We start from the raw sequence: 27,844 nt of genomic DNA on the forward strand, positions 1-27,844 counted from the left end.
TGGCATCAAGCTGTCCTCTAAGGTTAAGCGTGGATGCCATATCATAGGAGAATTCTGGAAGTTGTGTTACTGTCGAAAATCCAGAACGGAAGCCATGTTGAGCTTGTGAAAGAACATTATGTTCAGATAAGTACTTAATGATATATTTATGAATAATGTGTTCCAATAGTTTGCAAGATGTTGATATTAAAGAAATAGGTCGGTAGTTAGGCATTACCTGCTTATTATCATCTTTGTGAATGGGAACAACCTTAGCACATTTCCAGAGTATTGGAACAGCAGGTGATTCTACAGACTTTGAAAAAATTTGGAATAAATACCGAGAGCTCCATTCAGAATATCGCCGTAGAGACATATCTGGTATATTGTCTGGCCTAGTACTTTTGAAAGTATCAATCTTGAGTATAAGATTATGTACACCAGCTGAAGTATGATGATGTATAGGGCTTTGTGGCGCAAGGGCCAGTCATGGCCAAAAAGCGCCAAGCAATGGTGTTATGTACTTGGTGATGAAAATAACAACAAAGGGTATGGTGGCTGTCTATGACGAGATAGCGTGTCTGTATAGAGGCATAAGACAGAAGCAAGATATGAACATGTTAACATAATGACCATGGCTTGTGAGGCGTGCTGTGAACGTAAAAGGTCTACCATGAAGGCATGAAATACTAAAAACGTATATATGCCTGTAGCACTACTTCCTCGACGAGGTCCTTAAGTGAAAGGGCCCGGAGGCAAGTGCTATACATAGCGCTGCATTCGCAGCAGGAGCCTCTGACAAGAGGCCGTGCTACGAGACTTGTGGCTTAGTATTTGTAATGCGTCAACATCCTGTAAAAAGTTCAAACTGTTTTGTGGTTAAAAAGCGGGTCAGCACCAAGGAACATACGCGTGTGTAAAGGGATATGCTGTCGGTAGGCTAAAGGGAAGTGCTTTTTCCTCTGACATTTCACTTCCTGACACTCCAGCAGGACGTGGAGGACGGTCAGTGTCTCGCCACATTTACAGCAGGTTGGAGCTTTGCTACCAGTCAATAGATAAGAGTGTGTGCCATAGGTATGGCCAATCCTAAGGTGGCAGAAAGTGACCTCGGTTCCCGGTGTTTTTGTTATTGGTGCATAATTTCCTAAGTGGGGCCTAATTAAATACAGTTTATTGGAAGTTTCAGCGTCCCACATCTGTTGCCAATGCCTTCTAATTTTCTTGCGCAAAAATAGTTTTAGCTCTGAGGGTGGGATACCTATGGAAGAGTTGCGAACTTTCGTTGTAACAGATTTTGGCAATTTCATCAGCAAGCGTGTTGCCCTCGATGTCTTTGTGCCCAGGCACCCAACATACTGTGATGTGTTGATTAGACGTATATAATTTACAGAGGAGTGAATGTAGATAAGTGAGTATGGGGTTCTTGAGGTGATTACCAGCTGAAGTGATTACCATGCTAGGAAAAGGTGATGACAAAAGAACACTGCAAAATGTGGGGGTGCGTCCATCATCACAGGTGAACAGTGATTTAAAGTAATTATTAAAGGCTTCAATGAGGCTAAGATTATCTGAGCATGGTTGGTTGGCAATAATGAATGAAAGAGAGCTCTAGGTGGACTGATGGTTCATCAGAACTTTGATGGTTTGTTTTTAATGAAGTATCACAAAGGGCTATTAAAATAGAAACTTTTCGCATTTGACATAGCAGATTTTTTGTTTTTAAGTGTGGATAGTACTGAAGCTTTTATTGGATTGTTTGCATAGGGTTGTTTGTGGAGACGCCTGATGCGACGAATTAGGCATATAATTTCACGTGTGTACCACTGGTGCTTGGGATTGCGCTTTACACACTTGGTTGGAATGTAATCAGTTATACATTGATTGACAATTGAGCAAAAATGGTTCTCTAACATGTTAACAGAGGAATGGTTCGCGCAGCTCAAAAACTCGTCAAAAGAGCGTGCGAGTAACTCGGTTATGGAGTTGTCATCGGCACACTCAAAGTTCAATACTGTCTGATGTGAAGGAAGCTTAGGCATAGTTGCTAAATTCAAATAAACAATGACCCCTTGTGGCCCGACAGGCCTTCAACAATATTACAATCGTAACCATTTTGTCTAAGTTGCTCATCTATGAAAACAAGATCTAACATTGAGCTTTTGCGGGTTGCGGAATTCCCAATTTGCATCAGATCGAAAGAAATAGTCCTGTTAATCAAGTAATCACAAATGACTTTGTGACGGCCACTTGCAGATAGCATTGCCAATCTATGCCAGGGGTGTTGAAATCACCAGCAAGTAACATTTTACAACAGTTAAGTTTGTATATGGTTATATAATTGGTAAGGTCATAAAAGACACTAAAATCCATGTCAGGGGGTTGATAAACAGCCCCGACAACCAAAGTGAAACCACAAACCCTGATTTTGCACCATACAGATTCGCAGTTAGGAACGTCAGGCAATACTGTAAACTCAATATCTTGGTTTGCAAAGAGTGCCACACTGACACCGCGCCGGCCACTTCTATCTTTCCTGAGGACGCTGTAACCTGGTGGTAAAATTTCAGGATCTAAGATTTGTTCACCAAGCCACATTTCAGTCACGCAAATCACAGAAGGATGAAAAAATGCAACTAAATGATGAAAGTCTTGAATTTTGTTAAGAAGACTGCGGGCATTAACATTTACCAGTGAGAAATTAGCATCGGAATGCAGTCAAGTTTCATGTACTGCAGAGGTTTGCTTTTTGGTTTTAGTGATTGAATCACCTGCTTCATTCAGCATATAGCGTACATTGTCTATCAGCAAGGAATCATATTGCAGACGAACCGTAGAGGCATTTTTCTTTTGATTTGGAGAATGTCTCCAAAGAGCTTTGCATATCTTTCGAACCCGTTCAGAGAAGAGTACGCATTTGGGCTGGTTGGTTCATGATTATGAGCAATAAACCTGGCAAACCGGAACCTGGCAATGACAAGTGGGAGTGTTCCTGCAAAAGTTTTTGTGCCTCCTTGACATCGATGAAATTGATGAACCAAAGGACCAGGCAGGATTTTGTAAAGGCTACTCAACAATAGACCATATTCACACTATCAATCAGGTGATAGAGAAATGTGCGGAATATAACCAACCCTTATATATAGCTTGCCTTCATTACGAGAAAGCGTTTGATTCAGTCGAAACCTCAGCAGTCATGGAGGCATTGCGGAATCAGGGTGTAGATGAGCCGTATGTCAAGATACTGAAAGATATCTATAGTGGCTCCACAGCCACCATAGTCCTCCATAAAGAAAGCAGCAAAATCCCAATAAAGAAAGGCGTCAGGCAGAGAGATACGATCTCTCCAATGCTATTCACAGCATGTTTACAGGAGGTATTCAAAGACCTGGATTGGGGATAAGAGTTAATGGAGAATACCTTAGTAACTTCCGATTCGCTGATGATATTGCCTTGCTTAGTAACTCAGGGGACCAACTGCAATGCATGCTCACTGACCTGGAGAGGCAAAGCCGAAGGGTGGGTCTTAAAATTAATCTGCAGAAAACTAAAGAGAACAGCAGTTTACGATAGGTAGTGAGGTACTGGAAGTGGTAAGGGAATACATCTACTTAGGACAGGTAGTGACCGCGGATCCGGATCACGAGTCTGAAATAATCAGAAGAATAAGAATGCGCTGGGGTGCGTTTGGCAGGCATTCTCAGATCATGAACAGCAGGTTGCCATTATCCCTCAAGAGAAAAGTGTATAACAGTTCTGTCTTACCAGTATTCCCGTACAGGGCAGAAACCTGGAGGCTCACGAAAAGGGTTCTACTTAAATTGAGGACGACGCAACGAGCTTTGGAAAGAAGAATGATAGGTGTAACGTTAAGGGATAAGAAAAGAGCAGATTGGATGAGGGGACAAACGCGAGTAAATGACATCTTAGTTGAAATCAAGAAAAAGAAATGGGCATGGGCAGGACATGAAATCAGGAGGGAAGATAACCGATGGTCATTAAGGGTTACGGACTGGATTCCAAGGGAAGGGAAGCGTAGCAGAGGGTGGCAGAAAGTTAGGTGGGCGGATGAGATTAAGAAGTTTGCAGGAACATCATGGCCACAATTAGTACATGACTGGGGTAGTTGGAGAAGTATGGGAGACGCCTTTGCCCTGCAGTGGGCGTAATCGGGCTGCTGCTGGTGCTGGTGCTGATGATGATGATGACATCGATGACCCCTTCCTCATAAAGACGCCAGGTACTGTCTCCACCTTTCTCAGGGAGGAATGTCCGAAGGCTATCCGAGCCTTTTCCGTGGACATCAAGGACTTATATTATTCCTTGCCTCAAGAAGATGTATGCATTGAAGTCAGCCATTGCATTGACGAATATGGTGTTCTCAGATTTCAGAATGCATGTGGTATCAATGTTGACAAGTTCTTAAAGCTTTTAAGGTTTTACATGCTTTCCACTTTCGTTTCCGTGGAGGATAAGCTTTTTATACAGAAGAAAGGTGTGTGCTTAGGTTCATGTATAGCCCCTGTTCTTAGTGACATTTTATTAGCCAGCTATGACCGCAATCTTGCAACTAAGCTCAGCCAGACAAGCACTGTAAAAGTGATGCGATACGTCGATTACTATTTAATTTTTTGGAATACTAACACTACTGACGCGCAGCCTGCTGCTGCTATAATATTTTACCTGTTCCGCATAGCTTTAGATTCCTTTGAATTGACCACGGAGCATCCGTCAGACAACAAGCTCCGTTTCTTAGACTTGAAGCTATCGTTCTCAGGCAATCATGTATGTTGGTGTTACGCTCCTCGGTCTCATAAGTGCCTTCTCCCCTTTTCGTCCGCGCACTCAAAGATAGTCAAGCCCGGTATTGCAAGATCTTGCATGAAGGCAGCCCTCATCAGTTCTTGTGACCACCAAGTGGATGTAAGCTTCGAAAAGCAAGTAGCGAGGCTGAAGCTCACAGGTTTCCCGGTACCACTTTTGACCAGCATCGCTGAAAGCCTCACAACAAGCCTTAAAGGAAAGCAGTTGGAAGCTGCTCAATCTGAGAATCGCTCATGGCAAATGGTTGCGGTTATACCATATGCGCACCAGGTTGAGCATAATCTCAAAAAGGTTGTCAGCAGGGAAGGCATCAAGTTGCTGTGCACTGCCAAAAATAAGTTAGGTAGCCTGTGCCATCAAGTCAATCGGGTAACTAAGAACAACAAGAAAGTTGTAAAAGGCAGCACAGGCAGAGGTTTGTTGGTGACTGTTGTGACTGTGTGGTGTATAAGATACCCCTTTCATGCAATCCAGGGAAAACACGGGGAATGTGGGAGATGGAAATTCAAGACGATGAGCAAAATGTGAACAAGGTGAAAGCAGGAGCCAACGTTTCAACAAGTGGACTTGTCTTCTTCAAGGCAGGTTTCGACAAGTTTCGGCTCATCCCCTTTCATGCAAGCATTTTTATATCGGCCAAATTGGGCGGTCCATCAATGACCGCATGCGCGAGCACTCAAAATTCAAAAACGAGCTAAAGATAGTCAGTTATCACTGCATTTCAATGAATGTGGCTGCAAGCCATCTTTCAAATATGCGACCTACCTGTCAAAATACCACGATGAGCACGCACGCCTTATTTCCTTCCTATCACATTAATTGCAATCCCTCCTGCGCATGCCCAATTCTGTTGATTCTGTGGTTTGAGATAGTGGCAGAGTATATATATGCTGACTGAAAGAATAAAGACACTTTGGTTGTTAGTGAGTGCTGTTGTCTGTGTCCCTTCACTCGTCCTGTTGTTTAGCGCTTTTTTTATTGCTCGTTCAGAGAAGTCCTCATCTATGCAGTCCGGCAGTCCTAGACAGTCCGGCAGAGTGCATGAGCACGGCATAACGCTCTTTCTTAGCTTGTGTAGGAACCGCCAGACCCAAGGGACCTGACTGTCGCTTCCCTGGCTTTGGATGCTTCCATCTTCGGTGCCTTTATTGACGTGATATACCGGAGAAGATTCGGTGTGCGCGCCCGTGGCTAACACAGTCCATGCTGCGAGTGCGTCATCGTGGGGGCAGCCAATGCAGGCAGGCAACACTGGGCGACTACGCTTAGAAAGCCAACGCCGATTGTCAACCAGCGCAGTTCGGCGGAGTACATGTGCGCTGCATAACGCTCTTTCTTTGCTTGTGTAGGGACCGCCAGACCCAAGGGACCTGACTGTCGCTTCCCTGGCTTCGGATGCTTCCATCTTCGGCGTCTTTATTGACGTGATATACAGGAGAAGATTCGGTGCGAGTGCCCATGGCTACACAGTCCATGCTGCGAGTGCGTCATCGTGGAGGAAGCCAATCCAAGCAGGCGACACTGGGCGACTACGCTTAGAAAGCCAATGCTGATTGTCAACCAGCGCAGTCTGGCGGAGTGCATGAGCGCGGCATAACGCTCTTTCTTCGCTTGTGTAGGAACCACCAGACCCAAGGGACCTGACTGTCGCTTCCCTGGCTTTGGATGCTTCCATCTTCGGTGCCTTTATTGACGTGATATACAGGAGAAGATTTGGTGCGAGCGCCCATGGCTACACAGTCCATGCTGCGGGTGCGTCATCATGGGGGAAGCCAATCCAAGCAGGCGACACCGGGCGACTACGCTTAGAAAGCCAACGCCGATTGTCAACCAGCACAGTCCGGCGGAGTGCATGAGCGCGGCATAACGCTCTTTCTTTGCTTGTGTAGGAACTGCCAGACCCAAGGGACCTGACAGTCGCTTCCCTGGCTTCGGATGCTTCCATCTTCGGCGCCGTTATCGACGTGATATACCGGAGAAGATTCGGTGCGAGCACCCATGGCCACACAGTCCATGCTGCGAGTGCATCATCGTGGGGGCAGCCAATCTAGGCAGGCGACACCGGGCGACTACGCTTAAAAAGCCAATGCCGATTGTCAACCAGCGCAGTCCGGCGGAGTGCATGAACGCAGCATAACGCTCTTTCTTCGCTTATATAGGTGAGAGCAGTGTTTCATAACTACTTCTGTGTTTGAATTTAAATTCTGCTCCGCCAGACTGCACAAAGTTATGTTCACAATGTCTAGCAATGATTGCCTTGCATGCCTGAAAGCTACTGCACCTGATAGCCAGTGCCTTCGTTGCAGCGATTGTGATAACCGTTATCATGCCGGCAAATGTTCTGGCGTCACAAAGACTAACCTAAATAGCATGTCAGTAGAAATGATCCGTATTTGGTTATGTCCCATGTGTGCAAACCACAAAACACGACTGACGAAGGCTGAAGACAGGGCTGGCTCTCAGCGTAAGAAGTTAAGGGCAGACAGTGAGCAACCTTCTTTAGTTGATGTCAAGTCGAAGCTTGACACTATGCTATGCTGTTTTGATGAGCTCGAAAGAAAACAGGAGGAGCAGCTGGCTAAACATGATACCACCAATGGAAAACTTGAGGAGCAAGCATTAACAATACAGAGCATAGAAGGATCACTCGATTTGAACTCTTCCAAATATGATGAAGTGCTTGAAACTCTTGAAACCCAGAATCAAGAAGTAAAAGAGCTAAAGAAAGAAACTACGGACATGGAAGCTCAACTGCTAGTAAAGGACACTAGACTTTCTCAACTGGAAATGGAGGTGAATAGGATGGAATCCTATTCAAGACGTAATAATTTGGAGATACATGGGGTCAAGTGCCATAAGAGCGAAGACTTGAGAGCAGTTATAAATTCAGTTGCAGGGAGACTCGAACTATCCATTCCCAGCAATGGGGAAGTCGAAGCAGTGCACAGGATTAAAGGCAAAGCAGATGCTGAGGCTCCCACACTAGTCCTTCTCACCAAAAGAGAAACAAGAGAAAAGTGGCTTGCAAAATGAAACATGCTGAAACCTGAGAACATTTACAGAAATGAAAATCTGACATATCTAGCCAAGAAGCTTCGGTGGATGGCAAAGCGCCAAGCAACTGAAAAACGCTACAAATATGTTTGGGTGCGAAACGGTCGTATATTTGTTAAGAAAATTGAAGGTGCCCCTGTTATCCTTGTTGAGAACAAAGCGGATCTGCGCAAGACGATGTGATGACTGAGATTGTACATTCATTTTCTGAATGGATGAAGATACGCCGGGAATTCGTGTCAGTTGAATCTTGTACAAGTTTTGATCTTATCCATGTGAATGTGAGAAGTCTTCACAAGAATTGGAACTTGTTACAAATGTACTTGGAGAATGTTTTAACTTTTCTGGAGGTCAAAATATTTATTGATATCAGTGTCAGTGAGTTTGATTGCTCTCTTTATAATGTACAGAGCTATCAATCGTATGCCTTGTGCAGAGAGAGCAAACATGGTAAAGGAGTGTTAGTATTTGTGAAAAATTGCTGGTTTTGTAAATGCTTGAAAGTTGAATTTGATGAAGCGGAAGTTATAGTGCTTTATCTTTCTAACAATGAAGAGGAATTGTTAGTTTGTGCGATTTACAGACCTCCTAGCAAGAATATTGCAGTTTTTTTAGAGCTCGCTAGGTTCCTGAAAAAGTATGGAGTAAATAAACGTGTGATTCTCGCAGGAGACTTAAACATTGACATTTCGGTAACCAATAGGGTAGGTGTAAGTGAGTACTGAACGTTGTTGGCCAGTTTTGGCTTAGAGAATTAAATTCAGGGCTGTACGCGAGAATTTCTAGGAAGTAAATTTACACAGACATGCATTGGCCATATCAGTACAACCGTAGCGCAACAGGAAACATTTGGCTGTATTATTAAAGAAAAAGTTGCTGATCATCATTTTGTTGTGCTTACATTGTTAAAAGATAGTAAAATGGTGGCACAGGAGAGACCTACAGAAGGGCTTGTAATTAACAATGAAAAAGTAGATAAACTAATTAAGTTGTATGACTGGAATTCCCTGTTACAACACAATCACCTATGTGCTTACGAACTGCTCATAGAGCAACTAAAATCAGTTTGCAATAACTCGAAAAATAAGGTGAGGATGAAACGGCGAAATCAGTCAAGTCCTTAGATAAGCAAGAATATTATTGAGCTATCCTACATCAAGACTAAACTTTTAAGAAGGGGCAATGAGAACCCTCATGACTTTGTACTAAGAGAAGAACTCAGGCAACTGCGAAATAAGATTACAGCAAAAATACGACTGGCAAAAAGACAGTACCAGCTTAATCAATTCTTGGCATACAGTAGGGATGTAAAAAAAACAAAAAAAAACATGGAAATTAGTGCAAACCACCATAGGAAAACCATCCAAGAAAAGCATTGAAGATACTTTAGAACAGGCCTTTCCAGATAAAAACAAGGTAGAATTGGCGACTGAGTTCAATAAACACTTTGTAGAATCTGTTACTTTCTTGTGTAGACAGGGAAGGAAAATGGCGAATGCTAATGCAGTTGCTTCGAACATTCATTCAGCTTACATGCCTGCTGTCACTGAGCCGGAATTATGGGATGTGTTGAAAACAATGCCAATAACAATATCACCAGGCTATGATAGTGTTAGGATAGGGGGTCTCATAGTGCATTTTGACGTACTTAAAACTATATTACTTTTCATTATCAACGAAACGTTAATAACTGTTCACATGTACATGAAAGTAAGCGTAATAAGACCATTGCACAAAAAAGGCTCCAAAAAGGATTATAATAATTATAGGCCAATCGCAATTTTGTCCTCCCTCACTTGTATCATAGAAAAAATTATACATGTTAGCATGACATCATTCTTGCTAAGTACCATTTACTAAATGCAGCCCAGTATGGTTTCCGCAAAGGCAAAAGTACAGTAAACCTACTAGAGGATTTTCATTACCTAGTCTGCAAAGAAATAGATAACAATAACATTGTCCTTACATTTTTTATTGATTTGCAAAAAGCCTTTGATACTATCAGTCACAATCTATTATTAGATAAACTTGACAATATTGGTTTCAGAGGTCCCTACATGTCGTTCTTTAAAAGTTATTTTGCTGATCGAGCCCAATGTGTCCATCTAGGCGGATTATACAGCTCAATTTTGAACGTTTCGACAGGTGTTCCACAGGGATCAATTTTAGGGCCCTTGTTATTTAATATTTACGTCAATGATATGACCTGTCTTCCATTGAACTCACAACTGTTTTTATACGCGGATGATACTGCCCGGGCGATACCAAGTGAAACGTATGAAGAAGCCTTTGACAGGATGCAACAGGATGTGCATCTTTTGATAGAATGGTTAAACACTAATCAGATTTTTACTAATACTACAAAAACCTGCCTATTTTGTTTTCATAGCCCATATAAAGTGTTCAGAACATTATCAAATATATAGCTTCATGGGAGGAACTGTATGGGCTGTTCATGCCCACCTTTGGAACTTCAATCCAATTTTAGATATCTTGGTATCACATTTGACGAAACACTGTCGTGGAATTTACATATTTCAGAGTTAGCCAAACGCTTACGCCTAGTGTGTGTTTATATATATGCTCTACGATCTACTTGCGATGTATCGGTTAGAAAAATGGTATATAAGGGATTGAGAGAGTCTATATTACGATACGGGATGACAATTTATGGAACCGCATCTTTATATAAATTAAACACACTAAGCCGCATAGTGCACAGGATTGCAACCAATCTCTCCTCTGGAACCACCTATCATGATAAGTCAGCCTATTTTGACATGCTACCTGTACACAAGCAATTTATCTTTGACATATTGTACAAGCATTTCTTTCACAGCTCCTTAAAAATCTGCAACATTAAAGTATGGCTTCTCCGTCAATCGGAAAAGTATGTCATATGTCAAAAGTATGTCGCATCTTCACCGCTTATGGCAAAAGAACCCGCACCTACTATGTTCCTTATTACTTTAATGAAATACGAACCCTCTCGAGCATTACCGGATTAAAAGACCTTAAGAAGTTCCTTCGACCTTGGTTGAACAATAATATAGAATGAGGTAATTTACTGTTTGCCAAGTTCTTAATGTTTTCATTTCGTGTATGAAAGTGTGCACGGTGGATTTGCTATCATTTGTTCTGTTGGTTGTTGTTTGTTTGTTCTTATGTCGCACAAGCAGTTGCTGAGTATTTGGTTGATTTTATTTTCTCTTCTTTTCAACTCTGATATACTCGCTGTTGTTTCATGTGCTTAACCTGGCTGCCCAGCTCAGCACACAAGCGGCAACGCTTATGCAGGCTGGAACACGTTGCATGAATTGAAGTGAATAAAAATATATTATTATTATTATTATTATTATTATTATTATTATATATAGTTCTGTACCTTTAAGCTTTCGGGCATTCTTTAATATTGCAAGCTTTGACCTGTAGTCCAAAAATTTGAAGACAGCAGGACGTGGTTCATCACCTCTACGCGCCCCAAGCCTGTGCTAGCGTTCAATGTCTGCACACTGAACACCAAGTTTATCAGATATTAAGTTTGTGAACGCATCAAGTAGTTGCCCGGAGGGCTCAGAATGGGGTTTAGGTAGTGTGTAGACAACAAGGTTATTTCTGCGGGACCTGTTTTCAAGATCCCCAGACCGACTGTCCAGCTTCAATACCAGGTTTGTAAGATGAGCGACGATGGTTTTTTCAAGTTCCTGAACGCCCGGAATCACTTCCCGTGACTGGTAGTACTGACGTCTCAAGCCTATTTAGCCTTTTTTGGATGGAAGCAAACTTGGCTGTCCAAGAAGATATTTCGGAACGAATTTTTTCCTGCCCTGCGAGCAATTGTGATAGCGTTTCTTGTAACATATTGGGACCAGGATTGGCCTCGATGTCGCCAGATAACATAACATTCTACAGACAGAAAAAACAGATAACGCTCTCATCAGTGGGCCATGTCGCAGCACTACACATCGATCATCACTTCTATAACAGGGAAAATTGTACTTCGGGCCTACCTGAAAAACAGTGCAGACAAGTTTGAACCATGTGCTTATCGTGCCGCTGCAAGAGCCACTGCAGAGCATAGTGTCTGTCCTTGGCTTTATAGCATTGTAGAAACGACCAGGTGACGCTGTGGAAGTACTCCATGCACAGAAGTGCCCGCTCAAGGTCAAGCCACGCAGATCTGGTGCTTCAATCCAATGATGATGCGATGGTTGTATCACGTGATCCGATCTGCTGGTTGCAAGTAACGTTTGAAGGATGGGACAAAGGGATCATGCGCAGAGGTAGCACATTCCTGAAGGCATCTGGATTTGGTGCAAGCGGCAATCTGAAAGACAGTGCAGACAAGCTTGAACCATGTGCTCATTGTGCCGCCGCAAGACCCACTGATAACAGAGAGGTAACAGCCAGCAAAGTAAAGTTGCAATGCGGCAAATTCAAAAGGAGTGTTTATTTCCAGCAGTTTTGACCGGTGGACACAATCAGACTTGGACATCTTTCATAGCTTCATGGTCCATTGGATTTGCCTGTACTTTCTGAACTAGTTCACGACAGGTGCTGTTTGTTTGACCAGTTCATCGTAGCGCCATCTGCACATCGCCATTCATCTCGCGCAGTGCAGGCTTCATGAAAGACGAATTCGTGTAGGACAGTCTGCACTTGTCAGAGACAGTAGTGTGGGGCTCAAGAAAGTGGTGTCGTTCTAGTTCCGCACGAGCCATAAGTGGCACTGAATGAGCAAGAAACTAGTTCACGAGAAGCACTGAATAAAATGGACCTCTTGCTTTGAGACATTTAGCCATTTACCACACGTTCGTACACCTACTTGAAATCCTTAAAAACCCTTGAATTCGTAAAAACAAATTCAAGGGCTCTTAGCATTCCTTGAAAATGAGTGTGCTCCTCGAATTTTTTAAAACTGCACCTGGGGGCAACTTTTGAACATTCAAAGTAGCAAACTCCGCATAGGGTCTGTGCCATGGACACTATCTCAGAGGAGACAAGTCGAGATATTTTCTTTTGAGAATGTTGCCGCTAAACAGTGGCGTTGTGTTTTTGCAGCCACTGACGAAGGGCTTGTTTAAATTAGCATTTCTATCGTGGAGCTAGATAAAGTCGGATCAGGCGAGCAATTTTGTTGTTGTGCAAGTTGGTTCACGCCTCAGCCATCACAGCTCCATGTTCAAGCCCTAAGCCCTAGAAATGCCTGGTGGTAAGTAAGTTCAAACTGTTTGGCTTTAGCGCAATGAGTATCTTAGTTTAGCTAAAGTCAGGCCCATTTCACATGCTGTGGTTTTAGACTTCATTTCTCGCACCCACAATTTCTGCAAATGCAACGTTTGCATTGCCGTTTCACATGCACTTGCGAGCACCTAGCAGAGGACTGGATTATTCTTGGCGTCAGTTCGCTTCAGCTAAAACAAAGCAAAACAACTTAGAAACTGTTTTCGTTGAAGTTTCTTGTGTTTGATTGCATTACTTTATCAAAACAAAAGTTAAGTAGGCAGGTCACAGTGACGTGTGTATGATCCGTGTTTGATTGGCTTCTGTCCTTGCCACGTGTGTGTCTTCGCAGAGAAGTTCAGCACCCCGGACATTGCAAAATCATACGATCGAAAGGTCAGATCGGCCCATTTGCTACAACTGCGAATTTCCTTGCATTTTGTGTCGAAGCGAATTTGCAAGTGTGAAAATGCAAGCGAATTCGCGCCATGTGAAACAGACTTCAGACTCTACTAATCATCATGCCAGAAGGAAATTGGCGTTATTACAATGGGAAACTCGACTTTAAAAAAAAACGACCTGGGAGCTTGAAGCGCATGTCCGACTCAGCAGCTGCTTAGCTGTAAACATTGCAGCTAAGAAGGGAATTTCAGTATGTTTCAGTGTATGTGAATAAATAAGGTTAGTCTGCCCCTCCTTGAATTTTAGCCTTCGGCATGGTTAAAATCCTTGAATGTTGAGTCAGACATGCTGTACAAACCCTGATACCTCAATCAACCAGTCAGTAACGTCAAAGATTGGGCGAGCTTATTCTGCATGATACTAAGTACTTTGAATCAAGCAGTCAGCTTTTCAAGTACAGCTTATCATATCACGAGCCTCTTAAATTTTATGGGAAGCTTATGAGCTCTCCACTTGCAACGCAGCAGTATCTGACGACTCCCGAGCGACAACCTTTCTAAACACACATTACATACAGTAACAAGGATAAGTCGCAATGTCGAATCGTTGGCTTTACAGCACAGTGGTTTCACAGGGATGGGACAGACTTCTCTTTGCTGTGGGAAGTGTGCATCACGCTTTTCTGGGATCAAGGAGCTGACATGGGCATCGCCAGAGGAGAGGAGACATTTTGCTGCACCAGTAGAAAACATCCCCTCTCCGCGGTATGACAGCGGCGATATTGCTTACTAGACCATCAACCTATCACACCGCGCTCACCAGCGGTATAGAAGTGGCATTGGAATCGTGGCTGAATCATGGCTGTTTGGCATTCTTGTTTGCTTCACAGTAATTGTTTTCCAGTGGCACTAACAGCTGCTGACGTGTCGAAGCTCATTGAAGAAGCAGCTGTTTTTTTATCTCACTCACTACAGCAACACTGCGCATGCGGTCAGCATGGAGAGTATAGGCTGCTAAAACTGTCTGCTAACATTGAGAGCCCTCAATTTCCACACCATGCCTGCATAGTCCATGGGAGCGGGGGAGCGGCATGATAGATCATAGCTAGATGCTCCCCTCTTTGTTTAAGACCCGGGTCGTCCATGTGAACGCCGCTTAAGGCTACCCGTAAAGGCACAAAAGGGCACTATGTGTAGCTTTTCATGCTTCTTTTTGTCTGTTTTCCTGCTGGTGCCGCTATAATACCTTACAATGGCACATACTAAATCAATTTCACACTATACACTCAATCTGCTGAGCAAAAGGCTTCACTTTCCCTCTTCTCATTCAGCAAACCAGTGGATGAAGCTACTTGGTGCACCTACATATTGTTTCATGCTTTGCATTATGCACTCAAAAACAATGGACTAGTAAAGGACTGAAGCGCAAACTACCAGCTCTTTCTTTCCTGTTTAAGATACATAGGTTCCACATATTTTCAGCATATTTTCAGCAAAAAGCCAATCGGAAAAGGAAATCTGGGAGGTGCTGAAGTTAGAAAAAGCGGACAGATGAAGAAGTGTAACATCACTCACATGAGGGTCTCGAATCCGGCAACATTGATGCCTTCTGGTAGCATGTGTGGGTTTATTGACTGGTTGCTTTCACCCAAAAAGATCATGTTTGTGTGACGTGTGTGGCAGAAAGGATGTTCCATGTCCACCACCAAGGTCTGTGAGGGGTGGCTCTGGCCCAGGGTTCTACTAGGAAACATAAATACCCAAGAAAATGGATGAGGAAACTGTGCCGCGGTAGCTCAATTGGTAGAGCACTGCATGCAAAATGCGAAGGTTGTGACATAGTACCCCACCTGCGGCAAGTTGTTTTTTCATCCACTTTCCATTGATTTATCGTTTCTTTATTTCATTTATTAAGCACAAGTAATTTCCCCAATGTCCTCGATGTCAGTGTTTGTTGGCTTCGTATGATATGACTAATAAAAATTGGGCCCCTCGGTTAACCCCCTTCTCGTTTATTGCATAATGAGGGTCTCGAATCCGGCAACATTGATGCCTTCTGGTAGCATGTGTGGGTTTATTGACCGGTTGCCTTCACCCAAAAAGATCACATTCTCGTGACGCCTGCGGCAGAAATGATGTTGCAAGTCCGCCGTCAAAGACTGTGAGGGGTGGCGCTGGCTAACATTCCCAGGGTTCTACTAGGAAACATAAATAGTCAAGAAAGTGGATGGGGAAACGGCCCTGCAGTAGCTCAATTTGTAGAGCATCGCACGCGAAATGCAAAGGTTGTGGGATCGTTCCCACCGGCGGCAAATTGTTTTTTCATTCGCTTTCATTTCCATTCATTTGTCGTTTCTTTATCTCAGTTATTAGGCGCAAGTAATTTCCCCTATGTTGTCCTCGGTGTCAGTGTTTGTTGGCTTATTATGATATGACTAATAAAATGCAGGCCCCTCGGTTAACCCCTTGTATATGCATGAGGGGGCACAGCTGTTGCATCGGCTGTAGAGAAGTGGGCTCAGAACGAAAGTTTTGGCAACGCCAGAAAAGCCCTATCCGCGCTATGGCTCACAGCTCATCTATCTCAAATGCTGAAACATCAGTGAGAGCTCAGGAAAAAAAATTAATCAGTATTTGTTTTTTTTTCTTTATTTCAAGAGTCTCTTGTGAGAGGCCTTAAGCATGAGTGGATACAGACATGAACAAGAACATATCACAAAAACAATATATTGAATATGTGGTGACGCTTGACCTTCCCTGTTGTTTTCCATGCATGGCTCTTGTGTCTCCTGTAATCCAGCTTTTCCGTGTAGCTTAGTGCCGCCGGTGGTTGGTCTGGTTGCAGCGCATTACGAGAGGTGGTGCGAGTGTCGCGCTGCTAACGCCACCTGATGGCGGGGTTATTCTTGCGCGACAGGGAGTAGGCTCTTGATCCTCTTTGGCTCGGCAGCGGCAAGCGGCTCGTGCGCCGATCCATGCTTCTGCGAGACCGTCTCATGAGGTGTACACCGGAATGGATGAACAGGTTGCTCGAAAGTACCACTGTTTGCATGACCGCACATGCGCACAACGAGGCATTGATGCCCAGTAAAGGGCAAACATATTCACTCGATATCCATTCGCGGTGAGTCGGACATTCTAGATTTGTCGCCTGCCCATTGGCATGTTCTGTGGATATATCAATTCGGCTGGGAGGCAATAGTGTATGAAAGTGCAATAAGAGCCCTTGTGATTGTTTGCACTACTGTGTTGTCGTTTCTTTGTCCCAAGAGCACATATGAAACCCCACAAATACAAGGCAAGAAGGTTTAGCAGCACAAAATAGCACTAAATAATTAAACAAGACATGAAAGGCACGTCATTTGCAAAGGCGCAACATTTAGTGCTAACAATGTGAAAGCGTCACAAAAAAAGTTAGAAAGCTGCTCTTGGCGCTGGGTTGGCAAACATTAAGAGAATAGCAGAAGAATATATGTATACAATGTGTGGCACATGGTTTTACAACATATAATTCTGTCAGACCAACATAGTAAAATTGGGTGTGTATAAATGCTTAGCAGAGGCAGAAGCATCATAGAAAACATGCTTATGAGCACTCGTAAGGACAGCTTGACAGAAGAAGAAAAATAATGGGGGGGGGGGGGGTTGATGTACCTCGCACATTTATAGAATTTCTTTAAGCAAATTTAATAATGAATCCACGGTGTCGCTTGGCGCGCATGTCGGCTGCATGCCTTCAGAACTGCATAGTCGCCATCCATGATCACATTGACAGTGGCCGTGGTTTCGTCCACAGTGGTTGCGGCAAACACTAGTTTCGCTTTGACTCGGTGCGCACGTCGGCCGCATGCCTTGAACACTGCATAGTCGCCACCCATGATCACATTAGTAACAACCGCGGTTTCGTCCGCAGCGGTAGCGGCAAACAATAGTTTCGTTTTACCTCGGTGCGCAAGTCAGCCGCGCGCCTTCAACACTGCATAGTCGCCACCCATGATCTCGTCGATAGCAACCGCGGTTTCATCCGTAGCTGTTGCGGGAAACAGTAGTTTCGTTTTGAGCACGTCGGCGGCATGCCTTGAACACTGCATAATCGCCATCCATGATCACGTCAATAGCAACCGTGGTTTTGTTCAAGGCAGTTGCGGCAAACAGTAGTTTCGTTTTGACTCGGTGCGCACGTCGGCCGCATGCCTTGAACACTGCATAATCGCCATCCATGATCACGTCAATAGCAACCGCGGTTTTGTCCGAAGCGGTTGCGGCAAACAGTAGTTTCGTTTTGACTCGGTGCGCACGTCGGCCGCATGCCTTGAACACTGCATAGTCGCCACCCATGATCACGTTGGTAACAACCGCGGTTTCGTCCGCAGTGGTTGCGGCAAACAATAGTTTCGTTTTGGCTCGGTGCGCACGTCGGCCGCGCGTCTTCAACATTGCATAGTCGCCACCCATGATCTTGTCGATAGCAACCGCGGTTTCATCCGCAGCGGTTGCAGAAAACAGTAGTTTCGTTTTGACTCGGTGCGCACGTCGGCCGCATGCCTTGAACACTGCATAATCGCCATCCATGATCACGTCAATAGCAACCGCAGTTTTGTACGAAGTGGTTGCGGCAAACAGTAGTTTCGTTTTGACTCGGTGTGCACGTCGCCTACGCGCCTTCAGCACTGCATAGCCGCCACCCATGGTCACATAGATAGCAACCGCGGTTTCGTCTGCAGTGGTTGCGGCAAACAGTAGTTTCATATTGACTCGGTGCATACGTCGACCGCGTGCCTTCAGCACTGCATAGTCGCTGTGCATGATCATGTCGACAGCGACCGCAATTTTGTTCGCAACGGTTGCGGCAAACAGAACTGTTTTTACTCAGTGCGAAGCTGTCGAGGTTGAAAAGCACCGTCTGCATCGCGATGGACGGTGACCTGGCAGCACTGGCGAAATATAATCAGAATGTGCACTCGGTAGTGAAAGGCATCTCAGATGAAGATGCGTGCCATGCCGCTTTGTGAAAGAAGTCGCGAGGCCTTCGCTGCTGCGAGTACTAATCAGTCGTGTGATGAGAACTGCAGCATCGGCACTGCTTTTGTGCAAAATAGAAATGGGATTTGCCGATTCATTTAGTAAATAAATGCGTGTTGACGTAATATGCATTTTACTATTGTTTTTGTGGTACCCTAGATAATTCGAGATTCAGTAAATCCGGAGATAATTTTTCGGTGCCATGAAACCCGAATTAACCTGTTTTTACTTTATTCCTATAAATGAGGCTTTCTCTGTGCAGGCAGCATTTGGACCTCCGCTGAGGACAGCGCGCAAGTGCTATGCAGCCTTGCTGGAAGGACATGTGGCTGTGCCTGCAGGCTGGTCTGGCATAGAGATTGATCTGGCTGTTGGCAACGACAGCAGAGAAGGCCATCGGCACAAGATGTGCACAGCCAACGTTGAATACTGTGTTAATGCCCGAGGTGCCGTGACTCGGCTGCTCGTGTTGGGTTGGGGGCTATTCCATGGTCGGGCAACCACACAGGTAGGTTTACTGCTACAAGAAGCAATTACAGAGCTGTTGAAAATCTTTGTAACACATTTATTTATTTATTTCGAATACTGTCAGGGTAAGATACTTTACAGAGTGGAGAGGTATACATAGTAAAAGTGAACACGAAAAATAATAACAGAAGAAGCCAAGCACCATACGGAATACTTATACAAAGCATTATACAGCATATACGAAGCATTATACAGAATAATTACATGATGCCGTCGAGTAAACTACACACGAGAAAGTAATGTACGGTACGTAAGTTTGATAGCGCCCTTTTAAAGGCAGTTGAATCAGCTGTGCCCTTTATGAAGGCAGGCAAGTGTATAGTTACATGCACAAACAGTTGCTATGAGCACAAAAATTCAGACCAAAACAAAAATGGCTAGAGCCTGGACAGAGTGCTGTCTCGCTACTGGTAATGACACATGCACAATATTGACATGCGTACATATCCTTTTTCTGGCAACTGCATTTCACCTGCTAACTTAAGGTTATCGCTCTGCGCAAGATGCACCTGCATGATTTGCATCTTACTCAAACATTATTGTTGATTCTATCTGTTCATGTTTTCGCCGAACTTTGTGTTATGAAATTGTTTGCGTGACACAAATTATGTTCTACTTTCTGTAAGGAATGCGAGCACCAGTGATTACGCTGGCACGTTGAGGGAGCCATGTGAAATAGCTGAGGCGCTTGACCTGCAGGTCAAATTTCGCCGATCACTGACTGTGCTAACTGCTATTGTTGTGCTTGTTTTGCTTGGCACAGGTTCGCCCAATAATGAGCTAACGTTTTGAAGTCACACTTTTGAGAGTACACCATCACAAAAACGTAACAATATACAAATATAGGTTGTCTTATTTGGGCAACAGACAGAAAGCAGCCAAAAAATAACATAAAATTGTAATGCTTGCCATAGAACACGACTAGGACCAAAAGCACAAGCCCCATTCCTCGCAAGACCGTGGCAGAAATGTCAGCCTTTATCTGACAACTGCATCCCCACCGTACACAACTATCACATAGGCCTGCAATCTGTTCTCCTTCCAAGGTCTCCAGAGTTGTTTGGTCAGCAGTTTCTCCTAAAACGGCACAGTTGCGAAACCTAGAATTACACCTACAATATTGTATGTATTGTACATGCATACACATTATTGTACATATTATCTCTCGGAGGCACTCACTGAGGCAGTGCTCGGTTTGGCCAACATACCTACTACCGCACGTCAAAAGGATTTACATATACAATACTTCTCACACCGCCCACAAACTGTTTCTTGCGTCTGACTGAGCACACTTTCCTGAGAAGTGTCAGCACTCTGTCTGTGTTCCAGTTGTTCTTGTTCTTGGGTGAATTTCTGCTCTGATTATGAATTCACAATCCTAGCTCGCACAGAACAAGATTTCTTCAACTCATACAGCCTGTCTAAAACATCTCAGAGTAGGTGCAAATAAAGACATCTTGAGAGATGGGTAATTACATACTTCTGAACGTTTTACAAACACTGAATATGGCAAATCTGTTCTGGGGAATCCTGCAAAGTGGAAAAAGCTTCATGGATAGGAAAAATTTGATCCACCTGGCTGTAGCACGAGACTTCAAAGGAAGCCTTCACGGGTTTCTCAGAGGGTTGTGTGGGCTTCCTTTGTAGCTTTGTGCTACAGCCGGGTGGATGACAATTTCCTCCTTCACTTTATCAACACCATTTACTCACACAACCTCCCCTTTATTATTTGCAGATGTCATAACTGCAGTTGAAAACAACTATTTTCATGCTTCAATCATTTGTGATGCATTCCGGTCTTCTTGTTTTACACTGTGCATGTGTGCTCAGTAGTCAATTTCATTTTACTTTTCTGTGAAGTTCCTTTCTGAGTTTTGTCAAGCTGTGCAATATATTGAACTACTTCTGCTGTTCTGTGTAATTGCTCAGTGTTCAAACTGCTGTTAACTTCTTTTTACATTGTTGCATTCTATCTTGTGGAGAACAAAACTATGAGGGCACGTAGCAATTCTTATGATGTGTAAATGTGACAGCGTTACTTGTCACTGAGTGTGTCACAGAGCTCTGTCGCTGAGTTTAGTGTTGGGCTGAAATGTTGCCGAGTTTAGGGCTACTGTGTTATGTTTCTAGCTGTAATTTCGCTGGTTATGAGGTCGTAACAATGCAAGACAGCAAACTGGCCATATTGCGATCTCTCAGCTGAGTTTTATTTTTGGATCTCTCACTAATATTTCATGCACATTGTGTTGAGTGTTCTTTCTCGATGACACCACTTTTGAGCACGAGGACAGTACTTTGCTAAACGATGACAGTACTTTTCTGAGCGGCACCATTGTGTCCACACTAGAGTTATTCATCGGACTCGTAGGCGAATTCCATCTCATACTCTGGGTCATCGTCCGACGGGCACCTGAAGTGCGTTGCATTTTATTCGTCATCATCGTCCAATGGCTCTGGGGGCTGCGTCTCAGCGCCCCCGATGACGCAAAAGGCAGAGCGAGTAGCTGCATTTCACCGTGCTCACTCCGCACCCGCTAAGTCCCGCTTGCTCTGCCATCTAGTGAATCGCCTGCCATGCAGAGCCCAACCACATGTATTCCATGCAGAGCCCAACCACATGTACCACAAGGTACCGTATTTACACGATTGTAAGTCGACCCCTTTTCTAAATTTGAAAGTCTGAAGTTGGGGAATCGACTTACAATCGAAAACGAAACATGGCCCCGCCAATAAAAGCGATACCAACGGGAGCTACAACGTAGTTAGAATTTTATGTTTGCTCTATGGCCCTACCCGTATCTTTTCGCTATCCCGCGTGTTTGTTCGCTTTTCGGAAGGGTTTTTCAACATTTTTGAGAGTTTTACAGTGCATGCAACACTCATGGGGGGGTGTCGATGGTTGATGGAAGCGCCGCTGTTCCCATTTGCGGCGGCACCCTCAGAATCTCAGAACGGTGGCGCTTGCGGGGAGTATGGGCGTCTTGCGCTGGAGTTTGAGGTATAGTAGCGGCGCCTGGTGGCGGCGCGGGAAACGACATTTGGGTCGTACCAGCTTGGGTCGTATTGAGCCCTGGCTGTGGCGAAGCACGTTTCTAGGCCAAGTTTTGCGTCGATTCGCACTTTTTTCTGCCCTGTTGCGAGTGCGAAAAGGCTCGTCACTTCTCACAGCCCACATCGACCAGGCTGCGAGCTGGTCGCAGCCTTTAGTATTACGAAAACGGGCTCTCCGTGTGCCGTGGGACGTAATGCTGGAAGCAGAAGGAATCGGCGACGCCGATCCGGAGGGACCTAGCTCAGCATCGAAAAAAGCGTCACCGTCGATACTGCTGCGTCGTGGGCTCCCATGAACAAGAAGGCCTGAATCCCAACATCCGATTCTATCGTTTCCCTTCAAGGCCTCACGAAGCGGAGCGTCGGGCGCACTGTATAACTGCAGTTCGTCGCGCTGGGTAAGCGAAACTTCGCGCCATGCTGACTGCTTCACCTGTCTTGAAGCTTGCTTGATTATAGATCTGCATTCTAAAATTTGGTCTTTTGCACCTACAGTCCCGACGGCAGACCGACATAGCAGCAGGCATGGCTGGTGATTCACGATTCGAAACCCGGCCACAGCGACAATTAACAATTCGACCGGTGCGAAGTGGTGAAGTGCCCAGGTGTGTGCAAATGACCACAAATGGCGGGGTTGATTCGGTGATAATTCACTACCCCACTACGAGCAGCACAGGTTAGAGAGTTAAATGTGCTCATACTTGACCTCAAGCCAGCTTGTTGAGGCAGCGCAGCAAGATAGTATTGATTACAGCAGATCGATTTTCGAGCGTTGTCATTAAAAGCTACATCAAGCGAGCAGCGCACGAGCTCGCGCTGCAGCGCGATTCGCACGTACGTGCGAGCTCATATGCAATGCATCAGTTATTACCAGTTACTAAAAGGGACAGATGGCCGCTACTACAACGCAGGTATAACTACTTGTTTAGCGGCATGCAGTCAACAAATATTGCAGGAGACCCGCCGTTTCGCGGCATGTCGAAAGACCGCTGCCGTCGCGGCGCGTACCGTCGTGTGCTCGAGCAGTTCCGTACACATGATGTCTGCTTATCGCTGCTGTGGATTCATTTATAGCAAGCATTTCCTCGTGTTTGTGCGCCTGAATCTAGCAGCGTGCAAACCTTACCTGAAGTTCCACTTCGTACGCGACTCGCTTCACTTGCGATTGACACCGCGCTAAAACTTCGCCGCTTAATTCTTGAATGGCATACACGTATTCGGCACTGCATAATTTCTTGCCTTTACGCAGCGTGCCACTCCTGAAAAAATCTTCGGCGCCCGATATTCGCTGCACGCCGTGGTACAACACAACCGAAAGTGGCGGGTCCATATTGTAAACGTGCTTTCCAAAGCAGACGACCGAGCTTGGTACGACCCATTTTAGGACAGAGGGCGCTTTTTAGCACCTTTTTCGCAGCGCCCCCTGGGCAATGCAAGAGCCCCATCGGTAGTTCATGGAAGAGCAGACACCGCTCGCTGGTTTCTCTTTAAGGCATTGGTATTGGCATGGTATTGGTTTGACGCGTTCCACTTGACTGCCGGCTACGTGCTACTTCTATGCTTCCCCAGTCGTCATGAGTGCTCCAGGCCCACTAATCGTTCGGCACTCGTTCACAGCAGCGTTCAAGAGGGCTGCCATCCTTTACGCTGAAGAAACAAATCACTGCACAGCGGGCCGCAATTTCGATGTTTCTAAACGGGTGGTGCGAGAGTGGCGACTGCAGCGAAGCGAAATTTTCACCTGTGACGACAAGTGAGAAATTTCCCACGTGCCAAAGTCTGGACGCTTTCCGGAGCTGTAGGCTAAGCTTGCGGCGTACGTCACTGAAATGCGTGATCGGTCCCTGCCAGTGAAGTGCGACGTGGTCATGAAACAAGCCCGAACCTTCGCCTTAATTTTAAGGCTCTGCTCCGCCGTGAGTACAACGAGTGGCTGGCGGCAGAAGACTGCGAAATTACACCAACCAGACCTGTCAAAAGAGCCTCCCTGACGGCTGCGTGTGGTTGGGTGCATTTGGCGTGGGCTGCTGTTCTGCAAGATGTCCTGGTGCGGTCGTTTGCCAAATTTGAAATTTCGCTGGACCACGACGCACTGTGGGGCCGCAGCAACGATGACGATGGCAGCACTAGTGAAGACGAGTAGCCCAGCGACCATGTCAGCTACTAATAAATTTTCGTTATCGAATGCACCCTCGGGTATGCTCTCTTATATTTATTTTTTTTCGGTCACGCGATATGGGGGGGTCGACTTACATTCGAGTCGACTTACAATCGTGTAAATACGGTATTCATCACTGTCGCCTTTTGCAACAGTGGGGCAATGCAACGGTGGTGCGTGGTTAGCGCTCTCGGCTACAGAGCAGTATTAGTGGTAGCGGGGTAGCGGATCAAATTCTCACCGTGGCCACTTTCTTTAGATAGATGAAGATGACGTAACTTGTGCGTTGTAGTTCTGCCATGGCTTTCTGATGACAGTGGGGTTGCACAATGAGCCAAGTAATGATCTCACATTAATATGCTAAGCTGTCTGATTCTGTTTTGGCAGTTCCAGCATTCATGTGCTTTTAGTTTTGGTTATCTGCACTGTTGTAACTGTGCACACTCTGTTTACTTTGCTATGGTCTTGTAAGGTCTTTTGGGATACATCAAGCTCCTTGTTCTATTTTTCCACATATACTGCATCCCTAATTACAAAACACTAGAAAGAAAAAGATTTTGTTAGATAGCTTAGTTATAGCGAGCCTAATGAGTTTGACTTTAGTTAGCTTAGTATTTTTACCTACGTTAGGTGACAAAATAATTTTTTTAGGCACTTGGAGTGTGTTTTCAGTTAAATCATTTGATATAGCATAGATTAGGCATTGGAGATGCTGAAACAAATGATTTCCGAAAAAATATTTTTTTCACTATTTTCAGTTTTTTAAGACCTGCTAAAGCTAAAGAAGAAGAAGAATTTTATTTATTCACTCAAGAAAATAAAATCACAGTAACAAGATATACAGAAGGAGGTCCCAAAGCGCAAGGCTGTAGGGGGACCTCCTGTTATAATTAGAAAGATCAAAACAAGTTAGGTTACAGCAAACGCAGCAAAGTTTTAAAGTTGTCTACAAATAATTACACATGACAGCAAAGGAACCAAAACATATGATAGTACAAAGAATGGCGTTATGAACAAATAAAAGTAACAAAACAATTCAGGTTAATGCAAATATAGCAAAGAGGTAGAACTGTTAACATGTATTAATGCAAGAAAACAAGTAAACTGAAAACATGGCATAACACTGTATAGAATTACATCATGTACTGAATTAAAAACAAAACAAAACATCGGAAGTGAAATGTAGCCTATGAGGCAGTGTTCTAACAATAACTGACACAAGGAAACAAGTGGACAGATATGATGAAATGTTGGTGAAATGGTGAAATGTGAAATGTTAAAGAGATATAATGTTTTACCCATAATGAAGCAAACAGAACATGTTAAATTACATTACAGCATTTACAAATTAAGTAAATATGAGAATAAATCCCTTTTAAAGCTGCCTATACTTAGAGACAGCTTTATGTCCGTTGGAATACAGTTCCAGTAAGACATCGCTGTGAACGAAGAAGTGAATTTGCCAAAATTAGTTCTGATTTTGGGTAATAAGAAGTTGTTAGCTAATGCAAATCGAGTATTATTATGATTAGCAAGTTGTTCAGTGTTAAAGATTATTTGGGGAATGTTTAAGTGAAGGGAATTATAGACAAGGATTGCCATGTTTAATTGAAATAGTTTATGAATTGTGAGAATGCGATGCTCTTGCAAAAGAGCAGATGCACTTCATCGAGGTGACTGGAAAGTAATAATGCGGATGGCCTGGTTCTGGACGTATTGTAAAGGAACAAGATGAGAGCTATATGTGTTGCCCCAAGTCGCAATGCAGTAATTGAAGCGACTGTGAATAAATGCATGATAAAGAGATAGCAAGGTTGGTAGTCTAAAGTATGGACGTGCTTTTATAAGAATCCGGATACTGTATCCAATTTTTTGCTTTAGATGTGAAATATGGGTAGTGTACTTTAAATTGGAATCGAGGACAACCCCCAAAAAACGACAATGACTAGAAGGTTTGATGGGGTAACTATCGATAGCTATGGTTGGAATATTTATTATTTTCTTTTGAGTGGGGTGAAGTAGCATGAAGACTGTTTTACTAGGGTTAATTTCTAAAGAGTTGCAACGACACCAGCGAATAATGTTTTCCAAATCGGTATTGAGCTTAGAAGTGAGGCTGTTAATATAGGTGTCAGCAGTTAGAATCGTAGTGTCGTCCGCATAGAGATAAGGATCACAATGCGAAAGATGGGCAGTTAAGTCATTAATGTAGATAGTGAAGAGTAATGGGCCTAGTATAGACCCCTGAGGAACTCCCCTATCAATTAATTTGAAGTTAGAAAGGTGATTAGAAATACTAACAGGGGGGACCTTTAGCTTAATAATTAAATTAATTAGCCTAGATTTTAGTTAGGTAATTATTTCAGTTAGTGTTGTTAGTACAGTGCACTCTTTAATGGAACCTCAAGGCAGCAGGGGAATTGATTCGTTTTATCAGGAGTTCCATTTACTGAGAGACAAAGCTGAATGCAATTACGTGAATATAAAACCAACCCTTCATGAAGATGGTGTTCCATTTAAGAGGCAGTTCTGCTTAAGCTATTTCCGTTTATTGAGATTCCACTGTATGGTTGAGTTTTTATTATTTATTTTAGTTAAGTTCGGTATTAGCTTAGTTGGTTATCTTAGTTTGTTATTAGTTAGGGAGCTAATTTAGTTAATACTAAGGTTAGTCTTTTAATTAGTTAGTATAGTTAGCTTAGGTAGTTATTAGATTACCTAGCAAGTTAAGTGCCCTTGCAACTGGACTGACACGCAGGTACACTACAAATGTTTAGGCATTGCTGCTATCATGAATCATGCTATCATCGCACGAAGACAGATGTACAGTGTGAAAACTGAAACGCAAGCAGATAAAAAGAGCAACACAGGCGTTTGATGCATAGTTACATAAAAGTACTATGTTATTCAATCACTTTGTAGCGAGTTTGTAACAATGAAGTAGCCCAAAGTGTGCTTTTTGAATTCTGAATAAGGCCTCTGTTACAAATGCAGGTGAACCTGAAAATGGCATAAAGTGTTGTGGTTGTTTACAAATTGTTTGCATTAAATTTTTTAGCATTGTACAGAAAGAGGACGGCGATTTACACTTTGTGCCGACAATCTTCGCACGCCAATAATGGCAGTCGACTCTTTTGCAATAATCGGCATACGCACAGAACACCTGTGGCATCTGTGCAGCATCTGCTTCGATGCCCTTCTACTTGTGCATCACCTCGGCGCATGCACTGCAGGCACTATATGAAATGTTCTTGTAGCCTTATGCGGAAGTTTTGTGACCAGAAAAGAAGTATCGTTGGACTGTGGTTCTATTATTGAAGGTATACCTACATCCATGGGTTCGTCTCAGCTTTGAGGACGATGGTACCTTCAGTAATGAAGACAAACTGACAGAAGAGTCTCTGCCCTGAGTTGCAGCACATTCAGGCCACTGCTGTGGCTGTGAACTTACCATTGGGAACTTTTCCACCTGCCTACATGCAGGAGTATTCAGCAGTATGATTGCCTTAAAAGCTCGAGGCAGAAGACAATGCAAAAAAAATTTAAAGGGCAAGCACTGTCGCTGAGGCTTAGGGAGCACCACAGCTCCCTCAAGGGTGTGCCT

General features: G+C 44.0%; 1 protein-coding gene across 1 annotated transcript in view; it reads left to right on the forward strand.

The window, feature by feature from the left end:
* Positions 1-27,844, forward strand: part of LOC126535684 (RNA pseudouridylate synthase domain-containing protein 1-like) — a 100,835-nt gene that overhangs the window by 17,699 nt on the left and 55,292 nt on the right. Inside the window, exon 2 of the mRNA XM_072289149.1 lies at positions 18,766-19,011. Coding sequence (XP_072145250.1) covers positions 18,766-19,011 — 246 coding nt within the window. The remainder of the gene's footprint in view (positions 1-18,765; positions 19,012-27,844) is intronic.

Source organism: Dermacentor andersoni, chromosome 7, assembly GCF_023375885.2.
Source record: "Dermacentor andersoni chromosome 7, qqDerAnde1_hic_scaffold, whole genome shotgun sequence".
NCBI lineage: Eukaryota > Metazoa > Arthropoda > Arachnida > Ixodida > Ixodidae > Dermacentor > Dermacentor andersoni.